This window comes from Peromyscus leucopus, chromosome 2 (assembly GCF_004664715.2).
Source record: "Peromyscus leucopus breed LL Stock chromosome 2, UCI_PerLeu_2.1, whole genome shotgun sequence".
In the NCBI taxonomy this organism is placed as follows: Eukaryota; Metazoa; Chordata; class Mammalia; order Rodentia; family Cricetidae; genus Peromyscus; species Peromyscus leucopus.
In genome coordinates this window covers 44,597,441-44,615,843 of record NC_051064.1, presented here as the reverse complement: position 1 = coordinate 44,615,843, position 18,403 = coordinate 44,597,441, and the positions used below count along the sequence as shown (strand labels likewise).

Genomic DNA, 18,403 nt, shown 5'->3' with positions numbered 1-18,403 from the left:
ATAGAAGTGAGTAATGGCATGGAGAGAAGCATTTGTATCAAGGGTTTGATTGGAGAAGAAACTTCAGATTTTGTAACACTTATTTATAACTTGGCTTTCTTTACCTTTTACTGGACAGGCATTATATTCTGATAAATAATTTAAGGGCTTCAGATTTTTAGAGATTCTTGTAAGTAAGAACCTGGCTCAGAGAGATTAAGTAGACCAGGATTCAAGTTATAATTGGGAACAGGCTGGGGCTTAGGGAAGGATGAGGTAGGGCTAACATAGTCACTGAGGAAAGACTCATTACATAAAGTAAGATTTTCATTTGTGTATATATTTCAATATCTTATTTTTGGAAATGAGTAATACACACACACACACACACACACACACACACACACACACACACACACACACACACACACACGAAATGGCTCTCAAACAGAAAATACTGATAAATAAACAATGAGCATCCACTTCCTGAGACTACTTTGAATTACTTGAAGTTCTGTCAACAGTTCCAGAGAATTCTAGAGTTGGAATGAGTAAGGAAGGTGTTCTTGTTCCCATCTGGAGAAGGTAGACTTGCATCTGACAATTGGCCTGCTGCAGGATGGGTTGAATTTAAAGCTTTTACATTTATGATCTCAGTTAAACCTAGCGACAACTCACTGACTGCTACTCCTCCATTTAGTTCAGCTGGGAAACGCCCACCCTGCTCAGGACCACACCATGGCCGCCATTGCTGTCTTCTCTTGTTACCTGCTACCGAACAGTCCACTCCCTGACTTGACCCTGGTCACTTCATCTTTGAATGGTTTATTCTTTTCCTTCTCACACGACTGTACAAGAAATGAGAAAGGAGCTGTCTGTGATGATTATGAAAGGATGCCTAGGTGAAGCTATTTCAAACTGATACAGTTCATCAGCTGGCCATTCTGCTCTGTGCAGGCAGTCACAAACATCGTCTAGCAAGGGACTGCAATCTGGTGTCTCCTCAATCCCACACATCTTGCTTGTAGCGCTGCGGACTGAACATGCTAGGCAAGTGCTCCACCACTGAGCTGCATCTCCATCCCCTTCTGTCCGTTTCTTTCATGTTAGATTTGGACGAGTTCCGGTGGTGTGGATGATCATCCACCACTCCCCACTGTTTTATGTATAACTATCAACTCAAGAACATCTTTGTTGTGTTTCTGAAGGCATCTAGGTTTGCGATCCTGGAATTTAGTTGTAGTTGGAATCTTTAACTCATGTCCCCAAATGACAGTACCAAAATGACTGAATTCACCAAAGCAGTTAAGAAACCTGAGCAGGGGATATTTTCAATACCGATGAGAAAAGCAAATTTACACTTCTTAGAATCTCCCTGCATTGATGGTGAGAAGTGCTGGTTGCTTTTTTTTTTTTTTTTTTTTTTTTTTTTTTTTTTTTCCTAAGCAAAGAAGGTCCTGTGAATTCTTTCACTGTTTTATTCTCAGGGGAAATCTAATGATCCATTTGAAAGAGAGAAGAAATAGCAGTGATTCAAATCCTACACAGAGGACTGCATCAGACTGAGGCTGAACTATTCAAAACCTGAAGTTTAAGTGAACTAGAAACTAGAAGGGCCTGGGCCCCAGGTGAGGCTCGCTTTTTCCCTTAAAGAAGCACGCTCACTTTGTATGTGTACTCCTGTGGCTTCAAGTGTATCAAACACAAACTGATGATGCTACAAGCCAACATGCGGGTGACGTGGACATCACTGTGGCCTAGTGCACATGCGACTGCTACCTCCTTCTTTGCCATTAAAAAAAATAAGTCAATAAACCTCCTGTAACAACCACACAGACACACCAAGGAGCTGTACCTCTTCAGGCAAGCTGACCACCAAGTCATCCTTCGTCTGTCCAACCAGGGCTTGCCAGAAGTATTCACTGCAAGCCGCCAGCACCGCCCGGTGGGCGCGGAACTCCTTCCTCTCCACAATCAGAGTCACGTCACAGAGAATGTCCTTTTTCCGTTGGTCATTGAGGCCGAGGAGGATGTTGGCACAGTGGACTGTGGACTCATACACATACATGGGGGAGTCAGGCTTCTCATCCACAGACATGCCGTTCAAACCCTGGAAGAAAGAAAGGCTCGTCAGTATCCCACAAGTGATAGAGAAGGTAAGGCGGACCGTCAGAGCTCCCAGGTCCCCCAGCCGGAAGCCTGGCAGATGGGGAGCAGGGCTGCTAAGCAGCACAGTCATTCCGGGTTGGCATAACGAAGTCAGAAACATCTGGAAGCTGCTACCTGTTGCTTCCCTTCCACTTACTGCCTCTCTTTACCCTGCGTCTTTTAGTGGAACACCTCAACACTGGGTAGTTTTGATTTCATTAGGAGGCTAAAATGAAACTTGTGTGCAAAAACAGTCTAATTACTAACTGAGATTTGTGTTAAAAGGAAACAAATCATTTTTGGAGTATTTGAAATGCTGTTTTGATGAAGTACATGTAAGTTCCTAAGTTGAAATTTGGCAAAGGTGTTAAGTAGACCAACTATTAAATCCTGAGATATGATTCAATGAACGCACTAGACTGTATGTGCACTAAAGTGTAGTTATGTCTGTTATTCCATCTGCCCTCTGCCCTGCATGGCAGAGTGTGAGCAATACAACACGGCAGTCATTCCTGTCTGGGATATGGAATGATGCCCTCACTATCTCAGAGGACCCAATCAACATCTTTAAGGAAACATTATTGCAATAGGAACCATGAGAAAAGATACATTCAAAGTAAGATTTACAAAGACTCCTTTGCTTTAAGAAGTACCTAGGGAGCATTTGTACAATCCACTGTCCACAAAGGTTGAACCAAAGGTTAAGGTTTCAGTAATGCTTATTACCAGCATACATCCCAGTGGCAAGCCCTTCTTTCTTCTGTCTTTATTTTCGCGTTTGAAAACAGTTTTAGTATATGATGCTGCAATATTTGGAGTGTATGCAATTGCCATTTGACATGTGTCTGCAACTGGGAAGCCATGGACACCATCAAGATGAACACACCCTCATCCCCCCAAGTCTGCTGTAGCCCTTCCTCCTCTCAGTAGCCCTGCAGCCACTGCTCAGCTTTCTGACATCTGTTTGCCTCTTCTGGAGTTACAGTTAGATGGAATACTGTTGATTCCGTCTGGATTATCTTACTCAGAATCAGTATTTTGTCATCTCCAATTGCTGCTGCATATATCAAAGGTTTGTTCCTCCTCACATTCTGTTGGTGAGAATGTAAACTAGCGCAGCCGTAACGGAAACCAGCATGGAGGTGTGTCAAAAAGCTCAACCTAGACTACTCATATGATACAGATGGACAACTCTTAGGTATACACCTAAAGGAGCTGAAGCTGGCAAGCTGCAGAGGTACTTGCACATCTGTATTTATTGAAGCACTACTTAAGCCACCAGGAAGTGGAAAGAAACAGCCTAGATACCAATACACAGACTAATGAACACAGAAAGCGTGGGGCACATACACAATAGAGCTTTATTCTGCTTTAAAGAAGAATGTCATATTATTAGCAGGAAAATGTGTGGAACTGGAAAGTGAAATTAGCCAGACTTGGAAAGACAAATGTTGCAAGTTTTCTCTTATGTGCAAAATCTAGATTTAAATATGAAATTAGAAAGGGTCTATATTAAAAGAGAACAGGAGAAAATAATAGGGAAAGATAAAATTTTCTTTCATATGCAGAACCTAGAGTTACACACACACACACACACACACACACACACACACACACACACATACACACACACACACACCAGCAAGAATGAGGGCAGGTGAGGGTAGTGGGATCAAACATGAGCAAAGTATATGATCTATATCTATGAAAACACCATCATGGTAGGGAGGGAGGTTTAAGTGAGGAGAGTGATGGGTGGATAGGGCAGAGGAGGCAGGAATAACGAACACTAAGGATTTTTGAAAAGGTCATATGGAAATCTACTATTTTATAAGCTTCCTAAATATATAAATGTATAAACATGTTTAACTGGAGGTATCCCACATGGGAGACCATGCTCCTTCCAGAAGCCACAAGATGCCAAACAAAAATCCCAGTAGTGTCCCAGACACCCCTAAACAATATAGGATATTACCATTGGTCTTGACTGTTCACTAGAACTTGATGGTAAAACCTGATTGCTGAAGATATCACATACATTTGTCACAAGATGTGACAAAATCAAGTTGGTACTGACCATGAGTTTTCTCCCAGCTGGCTAGCTTTCATAGTACTGGAAGGTGCTATGAAGGCTGCTGGGAGAAAATGTCATCAACAATCTGTGAACCCTGCAAATCACAATAATAACTGGCATGACAAGATACTCCCATGGGTACAGTAGTGGCACTAATATTATGGGAGTAACCAACCACTTTGCGATTGAATTTAAGGCTTTTTGTTCAGGAGGAAACAAATGCCTGGTACTGTAAAATTTGGCCACGAACCTATGGTTAGAGAACTCCTAGGCCCAGGGGTGAACCTACTACTATTATCCTGCTAAACGGACTGTCTTCTGCCTTCTTATTTCTCTACCCATAGATCAGTGAGGCTCTCAAACCTCATCAGAGAAGTTTCTTTGTGCAGTGAGTGGTGGCTTAATGCTGAAACTTATGGCTGGTCAAAGTACAGAGACTAGAGGTCACGGAATGCTCAGAACAAATGAGAGAACTATGTTAAACCCCTCACAAAGGTTCTGGGATGATGATGGAAGAGGGACAGAAAGATTCTAAGAGACAGAAGTTGGGGAGAATCTGAGCAAACCAGTGTTTTGGCAGGACTTGGTAGGACTGATACACTCATGAACTTAGAACAGCATTGGTTGTCTGCACGGTATCAAGTCAGTCAACATTCTAGCATTGAGGGAGAAAGGATTCATGAGCCCCCACCCAGAAATGAGGCGCTGTGGGCAGCTGATCACTCCTTGGGTAGGGTGAGTCAGTTTTCTTTGAGTGCGTGGCCTCTGGTAAGTCCCCTGGAAGTTCCTGTAGATGACCACACAGTATGAGTAAATGGGCAACACAAATTGAATTGGATGGGGGGGGGAGAGACACACACACACAGAGACACAGAGAGAGACACAGAGAGAGACAGAGAGTGCACAAGAGAGACAGAGAGAGACAGAGGGAGGGGGGAGGACAATGGTTTGGGAGGTAGGGAGGTAGAAATGGTTCTGGGAGGAGTTAGGGACAAGAGGTGGAGTGACTAGGATGAAGATACATTGTATAAAATGATCAAATAATAAAAATATTAAAAGCTAAATACCACAGGCAAAATCCATTATTTTGCATGCCAACTAAAAATTAATAAAAAGAAAAGTTTGTTATGTTATCGCTGAATTGTATTTACTGTATGGATCTAGTCTCAGTTTTAAACCATTCACATCCACTGCTGGATATCTGGATTGTTTCCAGTTTGGGGCTACTATGACTAAGGCTGCTGGGAGCATCATTGCTTAAGACGCCATATGGACAGGCACTTGAATTCCTCCCGGGAAGGATCCATGAGCGTGGATGGACCACAGGGCTTGTACAAGTTCACGTTTTTAAAGAAACTGCCATTGTTTTCTCACAACTGTGGCATCTTACCTTTCCCTAGATGTATATGAGCACTGGTTCTTGACATTCTTGCCAACATTTGGCATGGCCAATCTTTGCAACCCCGAGCATCCTTGAGGCTGCACTGTGATGCCACCCTGTGGTTCTGATTTGCCTCCTGTAATGGCTGAAGATGCTGAGCACTTTCTTCCAAGTGCTTATTTCTCATTGCCTATTCAGATACTTTGCCCGTTTCAATTTTTAAATTTAATTCCTGAGGCAGGGTCTTGCTTTAGCCCAGGCTAGCTTTCAAGCCTCGATCCTTCTTCCTCTGCCTCATGAGTGCTGGGGATACACATGACACCATGTTAGACACTCCCTGTTTCAAACTCGGTTGTCTGTTTCTTCCTGTGGACTTTGGAGAGTTCTTACCGCTCTCAACGGTCCTCTATGTGACAGGTTAGTATTTTCCTCCACTTGTCCATTGCTTGTCTGCTTCTCGTAATATTTATTCTTAAAGTTTTCACTTGATAAAACCCAATTATGTAACTTTCAAGAAACATATTGTGCTTCTGGTGTCAAATCTAAAATAAATTTTTAGTGCTGTATGAGTATTAATATATTTTCACAGGTTTATACCTAAGCATTCAAATATCATTTTAAAGTATCAACTGTTGACATTTCATTGTTAATATACAAGTGCTTGTTTCGTTTTCAGTGCTGGAGATCAAACTCAGGGCCTCTTGCTAGAATTCTAGGCAAATATTCCACCACTAAGCTACCTCGAAGAAACGATTTTGTGTAATGATTCTGTATCCTGAAACCTCACCTAAATCGCTTCTTAGTTCTCACAGGCCTTTCCTGAAGCTTCGATGACATTTCTACAGTGAAGATAATGCTGTCTGTAAATAAGAACGTTAACTCCTTTCTAGTCTGGATGCTGTATGTAGTTTTCTTCCTGGCCACGGACCAGTGGCTCTAGTGTAACACTAGAAGCGATGAGAATCAAATCCCTTGCCTTGCTGATGTTAAGGGGGAACATCTCCTGTTTCCCAGGATGCATGACGTTGCAACAGGTGTTTCACAGATGCCCCTGCATGGCGATGAGGTTTCTTTCCACACCTTTTCACTTGCATTGCTTCAATCAGGAATCTGCCCTCAGAATCCCAGTCCTGGGGAGGCCGAGGCAACGCCACAAATTTGAGGCTAGCCTGCCTAGTCCACACAGCAAGAACCTTCAGAGAGAAAGAGAGAAAGGAGGGGAGAGAGGAGAGAGGGAGGGAGAGAAAGGAGGGGAGAGAGGAGGAGAGGGAGGGGAGAAAGGAGGGAGAGAGAGGAGAGGGGAGGGGAGAAAGGAGGGGAGAGAGGAGGAGAGGGGAGGGAGAGAAAGGAGGGGAGAGAGGAGGAGAGGGGAGGGAGAGAAAGGAGGGGAGAGAGGAGAGAGGGGAGGGAGAGAAAGCAGGGGAGAGAATGGAGGAGAGGGGGGGTGAAGGGAGAGGGAGAAGGGAGGGGAGAAGGGAGGGGAAAAGGGAGGGGAGAAGGGAGGAGAGGGAGGGAGAGAAAGGAGGGGAGAGAATGGAGGAGAGGGGAGGGGGAGAAAGGAGAGGAGAGAGGAGAGGGGGAGAAAGGAGAGGAGAGAGGAGAGGGAGGGGAGAAAGGAGAGGAGAGTAGAGGAGGAGAGGGGAGGGGGAGAAAGAGGGGAGAGAGGAGAGAGGGGAGAGGGAGAAAGGAGGGAGAGAGGAGGAGAGGGGAGGGGAGAAAGGAGGGGAGAGAGGAGGAGAGGGGAGGGAGAGAAAGGAGGGGAGAGAGAGGAGGAGAGGGGAGAGAGTGGTCCAGCACCTTGTTTTGTTCCTCTTTTCCCCTATTTAAGGTTTTCTCATTATCACACCTTTCCCTGTGGAACAATGTGACCGTGATGAGCACTGGCGTCGTCTCCTTCCAGTGTTTTGGGTCTGGGGCTTGGAGCCTTCATATCGGAAGACACTCCAGCCATATCTTCTCCTGCTTCTGCCAAATAGTTTTGCTGTTTCCTCCTCTACCCTTCTTAAGATGGCCCAAGACTTGCCAGGTAGACATTGTCTACCAGTTCAGAAACACCCGCTCATTTAAAAGCGTTTTGTTCTTTTTTCTCTATTTCTTACACTCCAGCCTGGGTGGTCTCCATTTCAGTAGTCTCTTCTGCCATGGCTATTCTGTCATTAATCCTTATCAAAGGTAATATAATTTTATCTCACTACCGTGACCTTAGATATTCATAAGTAAATCTAACATGGGTCTTTTAAAAATATCTTCCATGTCTCTCCTTAAGATTTTTAACCTTTCTTCTGACTTAACATGAACAAAAACACACTCACTATTGCACGGTGTTTGGTATTTGCACTGGTTCTGGTTCAGATCCTTCTGCACAGTCCTCGTTTCTTCGCATTAGTGAACATACTTGACTGCATACCAGACACTGTCCGTGAACTTTTGGACTCAATTTTGTTGACGATGGATATTTTGCGGTATGACATACAATTCTGAGCTTCGTTGCAAGACGTAGACAAGGTTCTTGGGAGCAGTTGGAACCTTTCAGGTTTTGCATCTGGGATTGTGTGAAAAGCGGCATTTAGTCTGGGGCTCCTTAGGCCCCACTACATATTCATGACACCTGTGAGCACTGTGCTCCTCGTCTGCTTAAATCCCAGTCTTCTGGTCCGGCTCTGAAGAACAGGCAACAGCCCTAGCCTTCCTGAACTCTAAGTTCCTTCTGATTCTTCTGGGCAAGCCTTTCCCCATGTTTGAGATGTCTGTGCAGCCCAAGCACTGAGATTACAAGCGCGTGCCACCTTGCTTGGCTTTCTGGGTAGTTGTTACGTCTCTTCCACATTCCAGCGTTTGCTCCTTCTGCTTTGACCTGCTGAGTGCTTGGATTACAGGGACGCAACAGCACACCTAATCTCACACAGTGCTGGGAACCAAACGATGTTCTGTGCATGCTGGACAAGCACTTTCCCAACTGCACCCCATCTTCAGCCCATCACAGAGCTTGGTCACATACGTTCAGTGGGTCAAACTCGGGTCCTCTCGCTTGCACTGTCAAGCGAGCTAACTGGCCAGGCGTCTAGTGTATTAAAAAGCATTATTTCATGTATTTTATTTTTAATAGTTGTTCAGGTTGTTGCTCAATTTTGGCTAGAAGAAAAAATCCTGGATTTATTTTTAAAAATTGTTCTACACGTGTTTGTGTGTGTGTGTGTGTGTGTACATGCGCGCGTGCGCATGTGCCATAGCGTGCATGTGGAGATCAGAGGATAACTTACAGGTGTCAGTCCTCTCCCTCTACCATATGAGCTCGGAGATCGAACCTGGTGCTGCCTTTACCACCCCCCCCCGCCCCTCCAGCCATCTCTGTGGCACTCTGGATTTATTCGTTATAACTTCTCTAGTACTTTGCAAGCAATAACGTGTCACATTGCTAACAATACAGTGTAACTACACTCTTCTACAAATGGGGCTTTTACAAAAAGTCATTGTGAGGAAAGCATATTAGTTCTTTGGCATTCAAATTAAAAAAATGAAGTATTTGTAAAGTTGATTATTCATAATCCACTAAAAAATGAAATTAGAAGAATAACACCAGTTAAAACAATCCTAAGTCATGAAATAAAATCAAGGTCTCTGTTGTCTGTTTAACACTAGGAAATTGCTGGTAAATTCTCTAGTAAAGAACGTAAGTGTTCTCTACTGCCTTCCTTTTAAAAAGATTTATTTTATTTTTAATTGTGTATATGTGTGTATGTCTGCATGTGGTATCCTGGCTAGTTTTATGTCAACTTGATTCAAGCTAGAGTCATCTGAAAGGAAGGAACTTCAATTGAGAGAATGCTTACATAAGAACCAGCTGTAGAGCATTTTCTTAATAGTGATCAACCCAGCCCACTGTGGGTGGGGCCATCCCTGGGCTGGTGATTCTGTTCTATAAGAAAGCAGGCTGAGGAAGCCATGAGGACCAAGCCAGTAATCAGTACTCCTTCATGGTCTCTGCATCAGCTCGAGACTCTGGGTACTTATCCTGTTTGAGTTCTTACCCTGGCTCCCTTTGATGTTGGACTACAGTGTGGAAGTGTAAGCCTTTCCTTCCCAACTGGCTTTTTGGTCATGGTGTTTCATCACAGCAACAGAAACCCTAACTAAGACCCGTGGTGACATGAGTAAAAGTGCAGGTACCCACAGACGCAAGGGGAGGGCACTGGATCTCTCGGAGCTAGAGTAACAGGCAGTTAGGAACCACTGATGTGGGTGCTGGCAACCAAACTCAGGTCCTCCGTAAGAGCAGCAAGTGTTCTTAGCTCCTGAGCCATCTCTCCAGCTTCTCTACTGTCTTCTAATTAGCTTCATTTCCTTGGAATGTGTCTAGGATTTTCTTATCTACCATATCAAGTCTCAACCCTGCTTTCTTTTCTCCGTTCTCAAATTACTACCTTTGGTCCTATTACATCCATTTTTTTCTGTTAGTCTACACAAAGTACTGAGTTTAAAAATTAGAACAGGTTATATGTAGCAGGCAACACTCAAAACATGGCTGAGCAACTAAAGTTCTAGGAAACAGGTGACACACTAAATTCACCAGAGGGGACTTATAAAGGGCAAGTCCCCTCACTTACTTACGGGTAATCGATATCATTGTGACTATATGGACTCAGGAGCTTTCTATGCAGAATACAAAAGCCATCAACTGAGTGAAATATGAAATGGAAGAAGATACAGAGAGCAATGAAGTGAGGTGCACGGGAAAGAGCAGTGGCCTCTGCTTTAGCCACGACATTGACCTGCTCTGTGGATTTGGACAAATGGCTTCTCTTTGTCTGCACCTGATTCTAGCTTTTAAAAAAATGTAAACCATGGATGACCACAAGTTCAGCTGTGATCTCGCGAATCTAAAATCTTATGGCAGTTCAGGAGGCTATAAGGGAAATAGACCTAAGTCAGTGGTTCTTAACCTGTGGGTCGTGACCCCTTGCTAAACATCTATCTCCAAAACTATTTTCATTACACTTCATAACAGTAGCAAAATTACAGTTATGAAGTAGCAACGAAAATAATTTTATGGTTGGGGTCACCACAACATGAGGAGCTGTGTTAAAGGGTCCTAGCATTGGGAAGGTTGAGGACCACTGTCCTACGGATGGTAGAATGGGATATTACCTTTCAGTTGAGAGAAACTATCTTTCTTTGGCCCTTTGAAGACAATTTGTGAATATAATTTTATTGTACATGTTGCATCAAATAAACCTGTCTCAGGAGAGCTGGTTATAAGAGATGAAATAGACAATGCACAAAGGTTTCTGGAGGGATGGGGGAAGAAGCAGGATTCGTCTCCTGCTCTGCAGATCCCAAATCAGGAAGATCTGCCAGGATGCACCATGCTATTCCTAGGAAGGGCAACAACTTTCTTGAAGTAAAGTTCTTTTAGGAACTGGGAACTCAAGCGCAGAGGACACGTGGGTGCAGCATGGAGACAGGATGCTGTTGGTGGCTTCAGTCCTTAGCTTGCTCTGGGAATGTCACCTGAGCAAGAAAACATGAACTAAGCAACGTATGTCACTGGGGATATCCAGCCGAGGTTCCACTGGGGCCTGAGTGGAGTCCTAATCACTTTGAAGAGGACAAATCACATCCAACCAGGAAGCTGCAATCATGAATAGTGGCTAAACAAGGCAGAGGGTGGATTATCATAGTCCAGGATCCAAGAGAGGCTGGGCTCCCTCAGGGGAGGGTCTCGAGGACCCAACCTTTTCTTAAGAGGGCTGGCTTTTGAAAAGAAAGTGGGTATAGCCATATATGGAGTCCCAGTTGGCAAAGTAGGTTATAAAAGCAACACTAACATGGATATCTACTCTTCTGGCTAAATCCTCAAGTAAGTTTTGAAGACATTTAAACAATATTAATGTTGTTCATCAAACACTATAAACTGAAAACTATTTTGGGGTGGGTGACGGGTATTGAACCCAGGGTCTTCCACATTCTTGATGTCCGAGTTAGGGTTTCTACTGCTATGATACAACACCATGACCAAAAGCAACTTGAGGAGGAGAAGGTTTATTTCACTTCTATTTCCACATTACAGTCTATCACTGAGGGGAGTCAGGGTAGGATCCTGGAGGGAGGAACTGAAGCAGAGGCCTGCTTACTGCTTTGCTTCCCGTGGCTTGCTCAGCCTGCTTTCTTATACCACCCAGGACTACCCACACAGGGGTGTCTCTAGGCTTGCTCACAGAGCAGTCTGATGGGGACATTTTCTCAGCTGAGGTTTTTTCCCTTCCAAAATGACGCTAGCCTGTGTCAAGTGGACATCAAAACTAGCAAACACTGGGCAAACACTGGAGTTCCTTATCCTGAAATGGTTGCTAGCCTTTTATCCGGTGATTTTCTGGATGTTGTTACCGGACTCTTGGATGATTCTTTCCGCTATAGCTGTTCCATTGTCTTCCTCTTATTCTTTACCTCTCCGCTGACTCTTCTTCCCGCTCTCTCCAAGCATGATGGAACACACTGTGTATCCCTTTCATCCCCATCCTCACGTGCTCTCTGTGGATGCCGATCTGCTGTTGGCTCGTCATCCATCAGGCGGCGGCGGCGGCACCGTGCACTCTGCTTCCCGCTTCCCCTCATTCCTAATGTTAATGAAGCAACACTTGCCGCCTAATGCAGCAAATCAGCAGGGATCGCAGGATCTAAGAATGAAACACTTCACAGTGCGGGGAGCAAGGACCCCAGAATAGCATGCAGGAGTCTGACAGCCAGTCTTTACTCTACGCAGCAGACAATGTGTTAAAGTATGTAGACATTAGCTGAAGTCAGATTGTGAGAACGCTTTCCAAAGGTTCTGATTTGGGTTTTGGCTGGATCTCATTCTTGTCGCATGCCAAAAACCCCAGCTGCACATGTGCATAACACACACACCCCAATCATTTCCTCATATGGTTCAGCAGGAGACGCTAATTACTACTATATTATCATAGCATGTTCATCCCCTCCGAAGAAGCCACACAGACCACAACTCTGATCAGTCAAAAATACAATATTAATGAATGCAGACTCTTTTCTTAATTTATCCGTTCTTCATTCATTACTGGATCTTATGCAGATAGTAAAGTGTCTAACAGTTTTAGTGTTAAAAGTATTATAATTCACCAAGTTGAAAAATCCACAGTGGGAAATCTGAAAAGCTGCAATTCACAAAAAAGTAGAACGTTAAATTTTACAGACAACCTGTCATGTCTAGAATGCTTGAGATGAAAAAAAAAAATGAATATGCCTTGTGGGTGAAGGAAAGGAGTAGATTCCAAACCGTTTCTCCTGGTGCTCCCACCCCATCTCTCCCAGAAACAGCGTGTTCAGTAAATACTTCTGTAAATCAAACATGAAATTATTTAGTAATTGCTGAGTGAATTTCTGCTTTTATCTGGCATTTAAAAAGTTAGTTACTATAAATCTGTAAGGGTTAGTTTTTAGAGGAGAAAGTTACCAAATCAATAGAGGACCCCCCCCTCCCCCCGCCTGTACACAGAGCTATTGAAATGGCTTTGGTATTACTTTTGGATTGGAAACACTTTCTAAACACATCAAACTTCCTACTGCAAGTGGAAAGCAGTTCAAGTTCAGTGTTTCCTAATGGAAAGGTGAGCGCTTGTCAATTAATGTCACTAATGCCTCAGACAGCGACAGGGAGGGCCTAACTGGAGCAGCTAAACAGGTCCCTCTGCTTTATTCACTCAAACACTCCATCTGCAGTCTTCTGGTGAGCGCCAAGGGGACTGAGATTAAGGCTGTCCTAGGACTGAAGATCTTACAATTGCATCATCAAGTCCTTAGTAGTTCTCAATGGTTCCCCTAGTACAGTATAAATGTCCATTTTCCTTGACCTTCAAGGAGGAAGTTCGATTTGCTAACCCTTTTGTGGCAATAGTTTTTAGTGTACAGTTGAAAAATCCACCCAAATTTGCACAGGGAGCAATCACGAGAGGCTCTGCATCTCTGGTGATTGCTTCGTTTTTTTACACAGATCAAAATACAAAACATTCTAAACTCCAAAGTATCCAATGAGAGCATAGTGACACATCTAACTTCTCCTATTTAAATATAATCCGAGTGAGGAGTCAGGGCCTGCCCTAGAAGCTGACCTGGAAAATATATTAGAGACAGACTGTATGGATCCATCTAAAGGGAGCCCAGAATTAAAGATAACACATAAGCATCAGCTTGGAAAGAAGTAGAAAAGTTTGACAACGTTAAGTTTCTGATGCTGGGAAGCCACAGGAATTCTTATTTGTTGATGGTTGGTTCCACAGCTTTTGAAAACAGCTTGCATTGTTCAGTGAAGCCGAAGGCGTACATGGCTGTGACCCACAATTCCATTCCAAGGTTACACTGTAGAGGTACTCCTGAGTTCCTAAATGGAACATTCTATAAGAGCATTCCCAGCAGCATTATTTATAATAACCCTCTAGTAGAAACAATGTAGTGTCTGTCAGTAGCACTGAGGTATACAGTATTTATAATACATTTATATTGTGGAATAACACAGCAAATTGGAGCCACGTGTGGCATGCAGCTTAATGTCATAAACCTAATGTTGAACGTTGGCCTACAGAAGAAATATAAAAATCCTAATATGTATCCCAAATCAATTATTGTGTTAAAAATGGACAAATCTTCAACACCTAGTGATATATAGTATTATGGAATAAACTATTTATATTCCCAACAAATTCACATATTGAAGCCCTACCTCCCAGCATGATGATAATCTTGGAGGTGTTTAGATCATGTTATGATGGTGGATACTTCACGAACAGGGTTAGCTCCACTACTAGGGATCCCTCTCTCATTCGCTTTCTATCACATAAGGACACAATCAGATGATGGCTATTTAAACCATCAAGAGTCACTACAAGAACCTAACCTGCTGGTGCCCTTGTTCCAAGTTTCCAACCTGCACCACTGGGAAATAAATACTTGTTATTTGAGCCATCTAGCATGGAACTTACGTGTTTGTTTTTGTATCTACAATCAATTTTACAAAAACAAAGTCACCTAGAAACTAGAAGGGTCCAGGATCCCCAGGGTCCCCAGGATCCCCAGGCTCTGTTCCATCCTAAACTATTTTCAGAGATCCTATGCTTTTCTTTCTCACAAAAGCAAACCTGTTTGTGTACCTCTGTCTTCTTATTTGCAACACGAAGAAAGAGGTGAACTTCAAGTGTTCCTAGTTCTGTCCTCTGTGTTCCTTATAAAAGTACAAGAGCTTTGGGGAGGTCTTGAAACATAAGCATTTCTAACCACAGTTCCTGAAAGGAAGTTAGATATGTTGGAAACAATGTAACTCATTGGATGAAAAAAACAAACAAACAAACAAAAAAAAAAAAAAAAAAAAAAAAAAAAAAAAAAAAAAAAACAAACCGCACTCTGTAACTCAGAGGCAGATGAAGAAAGAGCTTCTCCCTGACTCCAGGAACCTCCCTGTCTACAAACAAAGTCAGTCTAATGCAAAGGTGAATCAGAAGCCTATTTCACAGCTAGTAGAACTCAATGCCTGGTGGGGGGCAGAGAAACCTGCTCTCTTTCCAAGGAAACAGTGCTTCCGGGGAGGCAGGACTTGACTCTACCGCAGCATCTAAGAAGATGTTGGTCCTCTCTGCCCAGCCATCTCAGGTGGGACTACACTGTGTAGGAGGCCAGGGAGAAGGTCACAGCTTGCACTGAACAGTAAGATGGGGCATAAACTGTTACTGTCAAATGAATGCGGGCACGGAAGTTGCCATGTGAAAGGGTCTCTATGCCCGGCAGTACCCAACCTGAGTGCTCACTACCAGTGGTGACTGGGTGATGGTGCAGGTGTGGGCAAGAGGGGGCAGTGGCAGAAGAGTGTGGAGCTGAGAGGGCACAGATGGGTCAAGCAGTTGTTGAGTCATCTAGCATGGAACTCTTCCTCCCCTTGGATAGTTTTCTCTTTTTGTTGTTCTTTTGTGGCAATCCTCCCATCTAAGGGTGCAGGTGACCTGGTGTCCTGGGTCAGGACACTCTTTTCTACTGTTGGCCAGTTTTCTTTTCCAAACTGTTACATTCGGTTGGTCTCTGGTGTCACTTGGCTATGCTCTCCATTTATATTCATTTCTCATACATCAATTTCTGCTTCCCATTAGCGTCTGCCTCTTAGAGGACAGAGAAATGTCATCTCCTCTCTACATTTTTCTTTATCAGGGCATCTGTGTGAAATACGCTCTCTCAATGTCCCCTTCTAGCCAGGAGAATATTCCCCTAGAGCTTCGCGCTGTTAACGTGAGAAGAATCTGTGAATAGTGATTAGGAAGCTAGATGAGGGTGGTGGAGCCTGTTTACTTCATTAAGGTTCCTTCAGGGAAAATTTGAGGATGGGAAACTGAGAGATAAGGGTTAATACTAAAAGAATAAAAGATCCATTTGACTCAGAGCAATCTTCAGTCTGCCTGGATTCTATCAGACACCCTTCTCCATGGGGAAATCATTACAGAGAAATGACATGCAAAGTGCACCATAAAGCGTCTGAGTCAAACCAGGGGAGGCTGACTCAACGGATCACTTTACATTTTAATAGAAGGCGCTGCCGCGCTGCACTGAGCACTCAGTTCACCAGGGGCTCGCTTCTCCTCCCCAAAAACGTCTCCATCGGGTGGGAGGGGAGTTCCCAGAATCTAGCAGAAATTATTCTGTCTCAAAAAAGAACCGAGTCAAAAACTCACAACAGAATCAAAGATTAAGAAGAGACAACAGATAGTCAAATGTGGAAAAAAGGGGACTGCGAGCCTGTCCGATTCTAGCTTCATCATGACTGTCAGCACTCAGGCAGAACTGGAGGAACTGAGCTCAGGTGTAAGTGGGCTTTAGATGGGTCGGGGAGCCAGACACGGAAGAAGAGGAGAGGAAGACGACAGAGGTGAGAACAGAACACCGAAATGCTATGATTAAAAATAATTTTGTTTTTCCTGAGTCAGTTTCAAGTGATTTGCCATGATAATTAACATCAAAAAATTAGCCACCAGGCCAGTGGCAATACTGGACGAGAGTTAGCATTGGATTCCAGAGGTAGTCATCAGTAATGTCGCAGTGGCCAGCACAGGTTCGTTACTGTCTGCAGATGCTAAGATGTAGAACTTACCAAAGGTAGATTCAACTGACCGTGATTAGGATGCTAGAGAGTGCATCACTGAAGCTAAGTCCTTCTTTGTGTGCAGGACCACCCCCAGACACACAGTAAGCAGAAAGGTCTGCCTGTATGTAAAGAGTATCCGGAGCTAGGCGACTATTCACTCCTGTGATTTCTGCTGATGCTCTCCCAGGCTCCCTAGAGGACACACAGCTTACAGGGGGAAAGCAAACCGAGCCACAGTTTCAAAGGCTGCAGAAATACAGCCTTCACAGAGAATGTTCCCTGTATTTTTGTTCTGATGTAATTAATCAGTATCATTAGTGTGTATGGCATGTGATCGTGTGTGCATGTGTGTACCACAGTATGCATGTGGAAGTCAACAGACAAGCTTCAAGAATCAGTTCTCTCCTTCCTTTGTGGGATCTGGGAATTTAACTCAGATCCTCAGGCCTGCATGGCAAGCATCTTTACCTGCTGAACCATCCTTCTGGCCCACAAAGAGGTTCTGAATAAGAGAGAAATTGTTTTTGTCACACACTGGATCTTGTGGACACATTTTGTTCTGAAACCCTGTCTTCTCTGCAGGAATGCAAACAGAATGGAGGGGGCTCAGATTGCTCATGACTCACCTGGTAACTAAGGAATTAAAACACAGCATACCAAATCTGGCAGCATCTAATCCAGGCTCACTCAGGAAGTCTTCTGAGAAAGGTTGGTGGACTGCCACTGGAGTCTGTCTCCCTCACTCCCTTTTCTGTTCCACTTAAGCATGATTAAACTCCCAAGGTGAAGATGAGTCAGCAGTTAAATCTCACAGCAGGCAGTACAAGGACTTGGCCCATCTGCCACGTACAGGTCAAATGGAGGTGGGAGATTCGTACAGGTGGAAGCCGGCATCCCCCCCCCCCCCAGAGCACATGGACAAGGCAGAGGTCAGCAAGGCAGGCTGGGGGGAAGCAGAGCGTGCATGAAGCTTTCCAGGTGTCTGTCCTACCCTTGGCCGCTTCTTAGAGTGTGGACTTTTATTACCAAAGGGATACAAATGCTTCACAACCCAGAACATGCTGTTAAAGTACACACTACCATGCCACACCACTCATACATTTTTACCTTACGGAGTATCTTCTGGATAAAGCAAAAGGCATCAAAGAAAAGACCATTTTAAACAATATGTACTTATGTGTATGTGTGTTTGCCTGCGTGAATTTATGTGCACCATATGTGCGAAGGTAACTTTGGAGACAAAAGAGGCCATCAGATCCCCCTGGAACTGGAGTTACAGTCAGTTGTGAGCCACCTGATGTGGGTACTGGGGGGACAACCCAAGTCCCTCTCAAAGGGTGGAAACTGCTCTTACCCAGGGAGCCATCTTTCCAGCTCTATTTTCTTGTTCTTTACAAAAAGTCAAAATTTAAGCTGTTGTAGAGGCAAGAAATACTCTTTGCCTGAATGGTCAGGCATGAGCACCCCAAAGCCATCTGGGTGTGCCAGCGATCAGAGGTGGCTTAGCTTGAGCCCACCCAGTGCCCATTTCCCATTTCTCCTCCCTTCCTACATAGAGGGCTCCACTGGACCCCTGCCTGTCTGCTTCCTAGATGACAGCTGTTGGCACATTAATCAGCCTCTGGAACGCCTGTTCTTTCCATCTCTACAACAAGACTCCCTGGGATGGGACAACAGAGTGTTTAGGACG

General features: G+C 44.1%; 1 protein-coding gene across 1 annotated transcript in view; it reads right to left on the bottom strand.

The window, feature by feature from the left end:
• Bach2 (BTB domain and CNC homolog 2) overlaps window positions 1-18,403 on the bottom strand; it is a 344,829-nt gene that overhangs the window by 79,897 nt on the left and 246,529 nt on the right. Inside the window, 1 exon segment of the mRNA XM_037202481.1 lies at window positions 1,835-2,089. Coding sequence (XP_037058376.1) covers window positions 1,835-2,077 — 243 coding nt within the window. The 5' untranslated portion in view covers window positions 2,078-2,089.